Raw genomic sequence first — 13,170 nt, forward strand, 5'->3', positions numbered from 1 at the left:
AAGTGAAGACGTTTAATTTCTACTTCAAATAAATGCTGTACTTTTGAACTTTCTATTTATCAAAGAATCCTGATGAAAATGTCTCATTGTTTCCAAAAAATATTTAAAGCCGCACATGTTTTCAACATTGATGATAAAAATAAAGGTTTCTTGAGCATCAAATCATCATATTAGAATGATTTCTGAACGATCATGTTACACTGAAGAATGGAGTAGGCTAATGATGCTGAAAATTCAGCTTTGTTCACAGAAATATATGAAAGGTTATTTTAAACTAATAATATCTCAATATCACTGTTTTACTGTATTTGATTAAATAAATGCAGCCTTATATTTAGACATGCACACAGTAAAATCATTCATCATAATTTGTCTGACAGAGCATCAAGCACATGCCTAATATTGATGGACTATGTTTGCTAAGCAGGTCTAATATGAGACATTTCCACTGCTGTGCTGCACAAGTAAGTTTTTGATTGTATTTTAATAGGCTTTAAATAAATAACTATATATATATACAGTATATAAAACTTGTTAAAATGCCTCAGACTTAAACCAGGATTACTCGTGGACAACTGAAAACTACACTGTGGTGTAGTCCAAGTTCGGCTTAACTATTTGCATGTCACATGGTGACAACTATCCAATCGGGTACTAGGTTATCTGACCTATATGTATTTAGTCCGGAAAATAAACATAAAAGCTTAACTGTCAACGGAGACTATTCTCCGCTAACATATTTATTGGGTTTGAATCCATATAAGACGCTGAGTTAAATTACAAATCATATAGCCTACACTGTGTGCAACTAAATATGGAAGTACTAGTGGGATTGGATGAGGAGTTTAGAAGTTTTTACCCGCTCTCCAGCCGGTCTGCGTCAGGAACTCCGCTGTTCTCTTCAGCGGAACGACCTACTTCTATAAACTCCGAGTCTCTTACTCCTTACGTTTCGTTTCCAGCCCATATTGCCCCAAATTCCTCAGTCACTTATGGATGTAATTTCGGAAACAGTTGTTATTGCTGCAAAGTACCACAGAACGCTTTGTTTCCGCCTAGTTTTTTGAAACAAAGTGCGAATGGACGGTCTGAACCCGTGGATAATGGTGATGCCTCCAGATGGTTTAAGGAGTTCGCTCTCTACCAAGGTTATTCCTACCCAAGAATCCCTGCCTGTTTTGATTTACCTATAGTTCATAGAGCAGGAGATCACACACATGATACTTGTTGGACAGTGGAAGACCACCAGCCATGGGACTGGTCAAACAATTGCAGCAGCAGTCAACTTTATTACTCCAAACACCAGACGCAGAGCCCGCATATCTGGAAACCATCACTGGCAGGTAAAGACTTGAGTTCTGCTCTGTGAATCACTCCTCGCCTCTCTTCATTAGTTAGGTATAAAGTCACAACTTTTTTTGGACACATTAAAGAGGCGCAAATCATGTACAAATTCTTTGATCGAAGGATCAAGCGATTTTTTTCATCTTGTGTTCATTGACGGTGGATATCATCAATTTAAAACATGTTTTCTTTCTTTCTTTTTTTTTTTGTTTTCTTTTACACGCTACGGTTTGGCAGCGCCTAGTTATCAAAATCATGTCAGTATCAAGATAATTAAATAAATGAATCCTTGAAACCAGAATCACAGATTTAGTAGCCTACGCTAACCTGAAATTAATAATGACTCGTATTAAAAAGCATAGGCGTTATTTTAAACATGATTTGAGTTTATTTAATTCAAATCTACATGTCGCTCTTTAAAAAAAAAAAAAAAAAGACGTTAAGGTTCAATTGCAATTTCCTAAATGTTACGTCATGGTTAATCTTGGAATAATGGACAGGTCTTGTAACAGAAGATTGCTTGATTGAAATGGCTTGTATTTCCCCAGAGGAAAGAGTTTCGTTCTGTCAGCGCGGGAGAAAGAAACGGGTTCCTTACACAAAACTGCAGCTGAAAGAGCTCGAGCGGGAATTCACCAACGCTAAGTTCATTACTAAAGAGAAGAGACTGAGGATCTCTGCTTCTACCAACCTGTCAGAAAGACAAGTAACTATATGGTTTCAAAACCGTCGAGTCAAGGATAAGAAGAGACCTAACAAAGAAATAAAATAATTGTAATCCTATTAATTAAGATTAATTCATACAATTGCTGATGCTATACATATAGGGAAGAGTTCTCTTTAGTAATGGCTATAAGTATTATCTTTTTCAGTACTCAAAGTCGCAGTTCATATGTCCAGCTTTGAGTATTGAGATTGTCATTGTCATTGTATTTCAGTAGTATCAGATAAAAACACATCTTATTTTTCAAAATAATTTAAATATTGTTAAACCATTTTTTTTTGTAGCAGTATAGCCTGTTTTCTGCGCTATATCCCAGGCCACTGTTCTTTCCATGCTTTCAAAATGTGCAGATTGTGTCCCATATTTGTTTACATTACCAGATTTTATGAGGAAAATCCAGAATGCAACACTGACGTAAATAAACTGAATAATAATAATAATAAAAATGTTTCATGACATATTTCACATGTTCGACTAGAGGGAAAACATTTGTTTGTCGATGTTCTCTTTATCCATACAAGTATAATGACGTTGTTCTATACTGCAAATAGAATCATAATATCGTGGACAGATTTAGTTAATTTCAACAGTACGACCGTGAATGGTTTTCCCGTAACACCAAGTAAATAGCACGAAATAATTAATTAACGGATAATTAATTTATTTCCGCTTGCATTTACATTATTCAGAGAGATATGCATGAATTTTATTTTGTTTATTGTCATTGCAGCTTCACTATAGGCCTACATTCAACAATGAAGCATTTGCAAAAAAAAGCGCTTCTCATCCCCATTTCCATGTGATTGGCTTGAATTTAGTATTTCACAGTCGACCTATACTTTTATGTTGGCCTACTTTGATTATAACGAATGAATTCTGTAGAGGATTGCTATTCTTAATAGCATGGATTTCACAACTGTTGAGACTTGCAATGGTGTGTATTTTTCACAATGGTGTCCAAATTAATGAATGTGAAGAGTCAATATTGATCAATAGTCATACCTAAGCAAGATATTCAGACTCACAGTTATTTTGATTGAGTAGCCAAGTTAAGTTGGTTATTTTATCTTTTTTTGATTGATAATCAATTTTTGTCTTTTTTTTCGAAAAGCAAAAAAGACACCGTTAGCAAAAATAAAATAAATAAATACACAATGCACATTTTTTTGTTGCCATATATATGAATCATCTTATTTTGAAACTGGGTGTTCTCGGTGACCTTGAGACACATTGTCAGACTAAACCTTGACTTCAATAGGTCTCATGAATAATACTTGCCACAAATTCATGAAGCTGCGTCGCCATCTATAGGTCAGCATGTGCCTTGCATTAAGATCATTTATCCAAGAAATACTGTTTGTATTAAAAAATGTTAAGCATTTTGAGATTTTTTTCAACTGCTATGACCATTTAAAAGAGAATATGGCGCTGTGAGTTTTGAAAAAAATATGTAATATAAAGGTAATCTGTCACAATTGGGAAAAACGTGCAATCCGCCATCAGAAAAGAATTCCATAGGAGGGCTGAGAAATCTCAACACAATAATAACAATTCCTAGTTCGTAGCTGTTTTTTGTTTTGCCGAATTGGTTGGCGAATTCGTACAAAGGGTTTAACAACGACGGCACTTAAACTTTTAAAGAACATGTTTATAGTTCTCTGTTATGGTGATTTCAGGTGTTAAAAACGACGCTGTTTCATCAAAGTATCTGCCTTTTTAAATGAATTTTAAAAGATTTAGACTGTCAAACGGATTTTCTTTCTACTGTTTTTCTGTCTAATTAAATGCACTTGGACTTGTTTTTGGTAAATCTGCGCCTGGACTTTGACCTTGAACTATACTGATGTAGGCTACTACCATATCCTTTCCATGTAGGCTACATATTTTTTTTAAGGTTGAACGGATGAGAGTTCTGTGTTTTCAACACGCAATAGAACGTGAAACACTCTAAAACAATCCCATTTTAAAGGTTTTCATGCGTTTACTGGACTCGTAAAAAGTGGGAGGTTGTACTGTCTCCACTCTTTCCGGAAATTGCCTGTTTACAATAGTCATTTTGTCTGCTCCTTCATATGTGCACTTTCTTTAAAACGTGTTTTGGATCATCTGGACAAACCTTTAGGTAAGATAAAAAATGGCTTTCATACCCTGACCTACTCTAAAATTTTAGAAACCGACAACAAATATTATCCGACGACATCTAAATGTTTAATTCTTGCACCGATAGCTCGGCACCTCAAGACCAACAATCGACTCAAAGTATTTTTTTTTAAAAACGAATTTAGATATCAGCCAACCAATGACTAAATCTTAAAAAATAATTGAATTGGTAGCTATTTAAAATTGTATAATACTGTATCAAAGTTATAAAATATCAAAACCTTTTTCGTTTACACCAAAAATGTGTAATCATGCGTTTGTGAGCTTAACGTTTACAGATGGCCTTTCAAAGTTAGGCTTAAAAACAGTAGACTTTTTAAATCCATTATAAGCTCTATTTGGCTTTATCCCCGTGTTTATTTCACATTTATTTGTGTAGCGCTTTTCACAATACATATTGTTTGCTTTACGGAAAATGCATTGTTTCTACATTACAATTCAGAGTAATCTGTTATCAGAGGTGACTGTGTCAAAGAAATGTCCATATGTCAGAAATGTCCAGTTCTGAGATAATACACTGTAAAAAAAAAAAAAAAAAAAAAAAGTAATCAGTTGACTTACCTGATTATAAACTTAATGCGTAATGTGAACTTGACAATTCCTCTTAACTTTTTTTTTTCCAATTACGCATGAAATTTCTTTAGCCTACTTAATAATTTTAAGGCAACGGGTTTCCTCACTCTTTAAGTTAAGTCAGCTGATTACTTTTTATAGTGTACAAATCAGTTAGCTGTTTTATTTTAGCTGTATTGATTTAGAAAAGCAATGATCTCATTAAAGCAGTTATGACAAGTTGTGATCATAATAATTAGGCTACAATATATAGAATTTTGGCAGTTGTGATCATAATAATTAGGCTACAATATATAGAATTTTGGCAGTTGTGATCATAATAATTAGGCTACAATATATAGAAAAATTGGCAGTTGTGTTTACGATATAACACAAACGCGGCTCTTTTGAAAGTCCATGTAGCCATTTCCTCAGAAATGCAGCATTGTAATATTTTTTTATTACAAATGTATTGTGTGTGTGTGTATAAATTATAGCACAGGTCGGTTAACAATTAAACATTTATTTGTATATCGCTTTTCACAATACGAATTGTTTAGAAGCAGCTTTGCAGGATGTTGTACTATAGCAGAACGTTATGTATTTGTATGTTATTTATTAAAAGCTACTAATTAAGTTTCAAACACTTGATTGAAAGTCATACAACAATCCGTTATGGCTTATGTGGCACGAATCTCACTCTGTATCCTTGATTGTTAATAAAATATATCTGTATGTGAGATATATTTTAAAGAGCTGTCAGGGTTTTCTGACTACCTTTTACATTACAGCAAAATGCATTTTAAATAAATAAGGACAATTAAGGACAAAGGCATATTATTGGGGGTTGTTATTGATCTTATGATAAATATTGGCAGAAGTTACAGTTGCATCAAGAAAAAATGTTCAAGGAAACTAAATATATGCGTTTCTTTCTGACTTTGCAGCACTACTAGTCACGTGGGCGTGGCTAAACATTTTACTTTGCATATCACGTGATGGTGCATTAACAAATCAACAATTACCTTGCTCGTATTCTTTAGGGGTAACTAAAAACGGTTTTAAGACGCGCTCGGGCGAGCTCGTGAGAAATGTGCGAGCACAATCTCCTTAGCTCTGGCTATGTTGCTCCCCTTTTGAATTTTCACTCTCCCGACTCCCTGTACCTCCAAAACCTGCGAGGCAATGGAGTCCATCTATCTGGCCTTCCGCAGATGTCCTACAGTAGAAGTGAGGTGTGCTCGCTCCCGTGGACTTCTCCAAATGCGTGCACTCCTCCGGCCCAGAGCCGCGCCTACAGTGGCTTCGCTCAGCCGTTTTTCAGCAATTCAGCCGCTGTGAGCGCTAGCCTCAAAAAGGGCTCACTGGAGGAATCCGGGAGGTACTACTTCCAAGATGTCAGCCACAAATCAGAGGAGCCAAGTCGACCTAATGCAGCTTACGCAGGAGAGCAGAGCTCTGGCTGCAATGAAGTTTCAAACTTGGAAAGGCGACAGCAGAACAGGGTTGAGCCGATTGAACTGACCTCCATCGACCAGCCAGTGACCGATGCTTCAAAGGCTCCAGTCCAACCATCACTTAGCAGCCAGACTAGGTCAGCCTTCTCTGATGGTACGCAACTTCTACCTTGACCCTGCCTATATATGTCATTCTCTGACCTTGATTTCAGCGTATTTAACTATGTAGACTTGTGTTTATTGTGTGCAATTGCAACACGATCTCATGAAAATGCGTATTTATAGCACGAATTGTATTTATCGCGCAATTTATACGCAAAAAAACTTGCGTATAAATTACACGATCAATACAATTCGTGCTATAGATACGCACTTTCATGCTTGCTTTGTTCAGTTATAGACAAACTATTTCAGCCACTCTTCATTTTTCAGAACTTTTGTTTTCACACAATAGCCTACTGTCTGATTCCTTATGCTCCTCGATATAGCATTTTACATACCGGGGTCAACAGAGTTGTGGTTGTCTTTAAGAGTTAACGTTTTAAGATGAAGATACTGATTCAGTAACATGAATGATGATGAATGTATTTTTTTTTCTTCCCTCCTCCTCAGGACTACCATGGTGTCCCTCACAGGTGAGATCAAGAAAGAAGAGAAAACCTTACACGAAGCCACAGTTAGCCGAACTGGAGAATGAATTTATGATTAATGAATTCATAAACCGACAGAAACGAAAGGAGCTTTCGGACAGATTGGAACTGAGTGATCAGCAAGTGAAAATCTGGTTTCAGAATCGCAGGATGAAGAAAAAAAGACTTATGATGCGCGATCATACCTTCACCATATACTAATTATTACTTTCCAACAATTGTAGGGTTTGTTTTTTAGGTGGTGACATCATTCATACAAGAGACTTGTCTTGCTAGTCCACCAAATCTGGAAACTATTTTCTCCCGAACACCCATGAAATGTAATTTAAATTTCAAGTTGAATATATTGAAATTGATATTTATTTGGCATATCGCTGCATTTATGTGTCTGCGGTATGTTTTTGGTGGAAAAACGAGAATTCCAAAGTTGTAATGTTAGCTTGCTTTATATAGCCTAAAAAAAGAGAATGCTTTGTAGTTTAGAACAGCAGCAAATTTAGAATAGAGACGTGTATATTTAACTGATGGCATCATTTAAAACTACTCTGGGCTGCTAACATAACTGGGAGTCATTACATTTTTAATACATTTTGATAGAACGTAATTTGTAACTTGCGATCTGAAAACGTACATTTTACTTTTGTTGCGTTTTTAATCAAAACTGATGTGTAATATTTATTAAGTGTTCTTGTAAATTCTGCATTATAGTAAACTTCTGTATTCGTGTGTGATATTTTTCTTTTTTTATTTAAGTGGGTGATTCTAAAATGCGCTAATAAAGTCCAAGCTCAAGTTCGATCTTTCTTCTGTGAATCTATATTATTTTATATTTTCTTATAGAATTAAACTACTAATTTAAATAGAAAACTAAGTGCTGTAACTGTTTATGCATTAAGGGTGTATATGTACGACTAAACATCATTTTAACAGTATATTTACATTTGTAGAAATGTAGTGTAGGCCTACACAATGTAAAAATGTGTTATTAATGTAGCTCTTTTTATGTTTGCTTTAAGAAATAAGTTCAAACTGCGGTCAAATATTCTTATTTCTACAAATGAACTTGCTGATTATTCATTGGAATAATTTGAAAAGAGAGTATACGGAACAAAGAGGTATTAGTATTATCTTAGTTGCATGTATGCGTAATACAAAGACAAAACTCGCGTATACCAAATACGAAAACTTGCCTATATTTTTAACACCAGCATGATAAACATGTGACATGTATTATATACTTTGTAATTCCACATTTTTTGAATCCACATATTCTGTGTTTTCTATATACTTCACTTTCTGTTTATTTGCAAGGTATTTTGGTAAACAATGTGGTAGTAGCCTATATCAGGTGTGAAATGAAAATTCTGATTAATAATTTAAGAGTAGCCTATTTGACAAAAGGCAGCCTAATAGTAATGAGTAAATAAAACCAGATAAATAAATTATTATTTTTATTATTGCCTATAGGCCTATATATTTACCTAACAAAATCTTTCCTCTCTGCAGACTAAACTCTAAATTATAGGCATGGCTATAGGAACTGTACACTTTCACCAAATGTGTTTAAGTATTTTCATTAATATCAGGTATTATCATTATTTTAATTTAAAATAAATATTTTCTACCTATCAATGAATGAGTGAATGAGTGAATGAATCAATCAACTATACAATAATACAAAGGTAAGTTTGGTCCAAGTTAATTATTAATAATAATTCCTTTAAAAGTTAAAAGCAAGCGGAGAGTAAATATATTGATGGCTCTGCCAGACGTCCTGCGACCGCTGTAGAAACTGGGGGCGCCAATACAAAGTTAAGGTCAAGTTAGTGGCTTTCTTGCACTGACTTTCTTTCTACTAGAATACTTTGCGCATTTTAAAAAAAAGTTTGCAAGAAGCAATTTTGAGCTCTCACATATGGCCAAACCGCGTGACATAACTTGTTTTGATGCGCTACCATTTATTATTGCAAAAAAAAAAAAAAAAAAAAAATATATATATATATATATATATATATATATTTTTTTTTTTTCTGTTTAAAAAAAATCTTTGGACATCGTCGTAAACGGATTCATATTTTGTTGGGCTCTAAAACTTTTGGGTTCTACAAAGAACAAAGAAGCAGCAAATGAAAAAGTCTTAAGTAGGCTATGATACAAGATAGGCCACGCGTTCTTCGTTAAGAAAGCGCGATACAGCTTCTATTTACGAAAGTAAAAATGAAATTGTAAAACTGTGGAAATTATTTAAGGTGTTTCTTGAGTGTTACCGCGCAAATTTAAGTTCTCATTTCGAATTCTTAAATTAACTAAAGATGGTTAGGCTACTATTTGCATGTCACCAGATTATATATATATATATATATATATATATATATATATATATATATATATATATATATATATATATATATATATATATATATATATTATTATTTTATTTTATTTTTTAAATAAACCAGATTTTTATTTCATAAAAAAAAAAACACCAGGCTGTACAAAATAATATAATAACTTTGGTTGTTTATTTGTTTTAGAAGCTTAACAACGGCAGTTTTGTGTGTTATAGTATATGAGACATGTAGATAGTCTATCTGGAGGGAAAAAAAAGAATAACGGTAAATATGCAGTTTTTTTACAGTCTCTCGGTAGGAATGTACCAGTCAGTGTTTACCTCCACCCAGGACAGTACACCATAGCACATCCTTTTGTCTGTGCAATAAAATGATTTGGCTGACGGTTATTGGTGATTGCCGGCTGCGCATTGTCTCAGACCACAGACGTTCAAAGCCAGAACAGTTGTTTTGTACTTGGCAGTGTGAATCAGTGTATCTCTTCCTTTTGATCACTGTGTTCGCTACAAGCTTTACTACTGGAATACTAAATCGGACTAAATGCAGATTTTACTTCAAGCTAAAACAGAAAGGTACAGTTCTAAATGTTATTACACTTTACATTGACCTTTGTCGTTTTTTGGAAAAGCATTCTTGTACAATGTTTACATCGTGACTAAATTTGGACTTTCTGTAGACTGTGTAGAATAAACAGAAAATCTTTTTTCGCTGCCTCGCAACAAATAACTATATTTGGTGAATTGCATTAGGCTACGTTTCTCTCGTTTTCTGTCTCACCTCTAAAATCTTATTTTCCTTTTTCCCTTTCTCTTTTTCATTATTTCCTATGACGTGTCTCGTATGTAGCCTAAGGTATAACAGGATATGGACTTTAAATTTCCCCAGAATTTCAGTAAAATACCATATTACAGGTTTAGAAAAGAAATGCAGCAATTCTTATAATAACAGCTTGCAAATCTCAATTTCCGGGTAGGCTATTTGAGAGACTAAAAGAAAAATGCAATTTTGCTTCATAGTCAAAGTTTTCTTTCGGCCGTGAGGTTAAGTGGTTGGAAAACCTAGAAAAATATAAAAATAAAGCAACTGAATAATACAACTTGATGTCGTACATTTGAAAAAAAACATTGTTTAACGTTGCGATGAAAGTCTTTTATTTAATTACATTGCATTATTTTAAACAACATATTTGACGTGGTATTTCTGTGATTGTTTACTAATGCCTTGCAACACATGGGGGAATTAACATGGGAGTTTCAAAAATGTAGGCAACCAATGACCTGCCTCATGCGGTTACATATGAGTCGCTCACTTAATGACTGATATTGATATATGGTAATTTTTTTTTACCGGATCACATGACACAATTACCTCAAGAATCGATCAAGATGAATTGCACGTCAGCGTACGTTTCCGATTTTTTCTTCCTCGCGAGTCCTATCCACACGCATATGGTGCAATAGATGGGCAAAGTTTAACAGTCAAGCTGACGATTTTTCCTCTCTAAGGCTAAAGCGAGCAATGACCGACTACGATGATCGCGGCAACTGTGCATCTAATATGTATTTACCGTACTATGTTCATGATTTCTCGTCGGTCTCATCGTTTTTACCACAAACAACGTCGTGTCAAGTAAATTTCCCCTATTCCTCGAACATAGCGCAAGTCCAACCTGTTCGTGAAGTGACTTTCAGGGACTATGGACTGGATCATCCGAGCAAATGGCATTACAGGGGCAATTACGCTTCGTACTATTCAACGGAGGAGATAATGCACCGAGATCTCCTACAGTCAACAAACAGAGCGGAAATTATTTTCAAAAACGATTCCGTGTATAGCCACCATCACGGTGGTAATAGCTCCTCGTGCAATTTCTTCACCAACGTCGGCCGAAACGGGGTACTTCCACAAGAATTTGATCAGTTCTTTGAGACTGCGAACTCGGAGAAGCCCAACCCTGAGCAGTCCGAACAAAAGCCAGATACAAGTGTCCCCGGAGATGTTGCATGCAATGTGTCTACAGATAGCGCGGAGCAGACCAAACAAGACCCTACAGAAACCCTGGAGGAGGAATCCTCGATATCAACCTGCGATGAAGAAAAGAACAACGGCTCAAGTAGGTTTACGCGTCTAACGCGGTTCAGTCTACCCTAAAGCTTTTATGTGGCACTTTATAAGCATGCAAAAGTTTTTATATAGCTTGTAAGATTCTCTTTGCAGTCATAAAAATGTTTAATATGGGGAAGGCGCTTTCGTCGGATCATATAGGCTACTCAAAACATTTCGTTTATGAACTGTTGTAAAGACTGAAATTATAGTCGCGATTGAAATCGAGAAAGACGGCACTTGCTTAGATAGAAAGCCTGTTCTGTTTTAGAAACCTTCAGCCTGTCGCTTGTTTCAGTGTTATGCAACATTATCACCAAATATTTTAACTTAAAAGCGAAAGACTTTTAATCAAATCGAAAATACACCGACGGGCTACTCATGTGCGCGTGCGTTTGGACGTAAAGTGTGTGTGTGTGTGTGTGTGTGTATGTGCATGCGATTGTGGGCCGTTTGCGTGCTTGTGTATATTTCATGTAGCAGTGTTTGTCTCGTTGTATTGCCTCTGTAAACATACTTTCGTTTTCCGAGTGTTTTGTCTTGTATAGTTCGGATTAAACTAAAGTTTTATGTGAAAACAAATTAGGCATTAGTATCCGAAGTGTCGGATAGACTCTAACTTTCAAAGCCATCTGCAGAAACATCTGCCGTTGTAGAGTTCAAATTCATTGCAATGTAATCAAGTTGCGTTTCTTTTTGTAGGTGCAACAAAGTCCAGAAAAAAGAGGTGCCCATATACGAAATACCAGATCCGAGAACTTGAACGAGAATTCTTTTTCAATGTGTACATAAACAAAGAGAAGCGTCTGCAGTTGTCAAGAATGCTCAGTCTTACAGACCGACAAGTGAAGATTTGGTTCCAGAACCGAAGGATGAAAGAGAAAAAGATGAACCGAGATCGTCTCCAGTATTTCACTGGAAATCCATTGTTCTGAAAGTCATGATATACTTGCCGCTTCGGGAGACGATGGCTATCCTGTTGTGTCATGATTGTGGGACATCATCCATTCGTCGGACACATGACTTATTTTCACGTCAACGCTGTATTTTACTATGCAAAATACTTGCTATCTAAAATGAATTTTATCCGGAATTAAAATTCTGCACAAATTATCTACAACAATGAATCCGCAGTGAGGGAAATTATCAGTTATCAGGAACAGGTACCTCGACAATCTCTTCATACTCTGTGATAATGCCATTGAAATTCAGTAGCTTTGTATTTGTATTTATTTATTGTATTTTTGCATTCTCACGTTGTAGGCAACCTTTGGTTACATCCAATCAATAATTACATTGAGTTAGAGCTGTGTATGCATTTATTCGTTTGAAGCATGTAATGTATCTATGTATTAAATAAAAATACAGCAAGTTATTTGCAGATTTTTTATTAATTGTTGTGACGTGTCTTTGTGTGTATGGCCTATGTTAGTGCGCGCAACAGAATGCGTTATTTAATAACAGTTATTTATTTTCATTAAATACAATTATTTTACAGAGTTGCGTTTCAAAATGTTAGGCCTACTCATTTTCCAGATGAATGTTAGTTTTGATTATTACAGATGAAGAAGGAAAGTGAGATGGAGAGAGAACCATTTCCAATGGTAACTTTATAGGTCTTTGACAAATTTCTATCCTTGTATGTTATTTTACACTTAGGCTATTTACTAAACCTTGAACAGTCTAGACAGTACAATAAACTCTGGGCAGTAAATTAAATTGGGGCTATTGGACCCTCTATCCACTTCAACTGTGACTTTGCCCTGAAACACAAAGGGTGCAGATGTTTTCTTTTTTCTGTCTAGAAAGAGGAGAACTGACTACCATGT

The 13,170-nt window shown here is 35.2% G+C and overlaps 3 protein-coding genes across 3 annotated transcripts; all 3 read left to right on the forward strand.

Moving 5' to 3' along the window:
* Positions 1-1,079: 1,079 nt before the first annotated feature.
* On the forward strand, positions 1,080-2,116 carry hoxd13a (homeobox D13a; the record flags this gene model as incomplete). The annotated part of the gene is made up of 3 exons (XM_081367408.1): positions 1,080-1,122; positions 1,236-1,343; positions 1,893-2,116. The coding sequence occupies 3 exons, from the start codon at positions 1,080-1,082 to the stop codon at positions 2,114-2,116; spliced, it is 375 nt and encodes a 124-aa protein (XP_081223534.1).
* Positions 2,117-5,871: 3,755 nt separating this feature from the next.
* hoxd12a (homeobox D12a) lies at positions 5,872-7,676 on the forward strand (the record flags this gene model as incomplete). The annotated part of the gene is given in 3 exon segments (XM_081367561.1): positions 5,872-6,395; positions 6,397-6,424; positions 6,852-7,676. Coding segments are annotated over 3 exon segments (789 nt in total). The 3' UTR covers positions 7,089-7,676.
* Positions 7,677-10,491: 2,815 nt separating this feature from the next.
* Positions 10,492-12,726, forward strand: hoxd11a (homeobox D11a). The gene is made up of 2 exons (XM_081367930.1): positions 10,492-11,351; positions 12,044-12,726. Exons 1-2 carry the CDS (start codon positions 10,757-10,759, stop codon positions 12,274-12,276), a joined length of 828 nt encoding a protein of 275 aa, XP_081224056.1. The 5' UTR covers positions 10,492-10,756; the 3' UTR covers positions 12,277-12,726.
* The last annotated feature ends 444 nt before the right edge of the window (positions 12,727-13,170 follow it).

This window comes from Scardinius erythrophthalmus, assembly GCF_964197995.2.
Source record: "Scardinius erythrophthalmus genome assembly, chromosome: 6".
Taxonomy (NCBI): domain Eukaryota; kingdom Metazoa; phylum Chordata; class Actinopteri; order Cypriniformes; family Leuciscidae; genus Scardinius; species Scardinius erythrophthalmus.

Bases quoted from the DNA above. Each gene is read 5' to 3' on its own strand.
- hoxd11a (XM_081367930.1), top strand. From the start codon at position 10,757: ATGACCGACTACGATGATCGCGGCAACTGTGCATCTAATATGTATTTA. The intron at 11,352-12,043 runs GTAGGTTTACGC...TTCTTTTTGTAG, and splicing joins AGAAAAGAACAACGGCTCAA to GTGCAACAAAGTCCAGAAAA.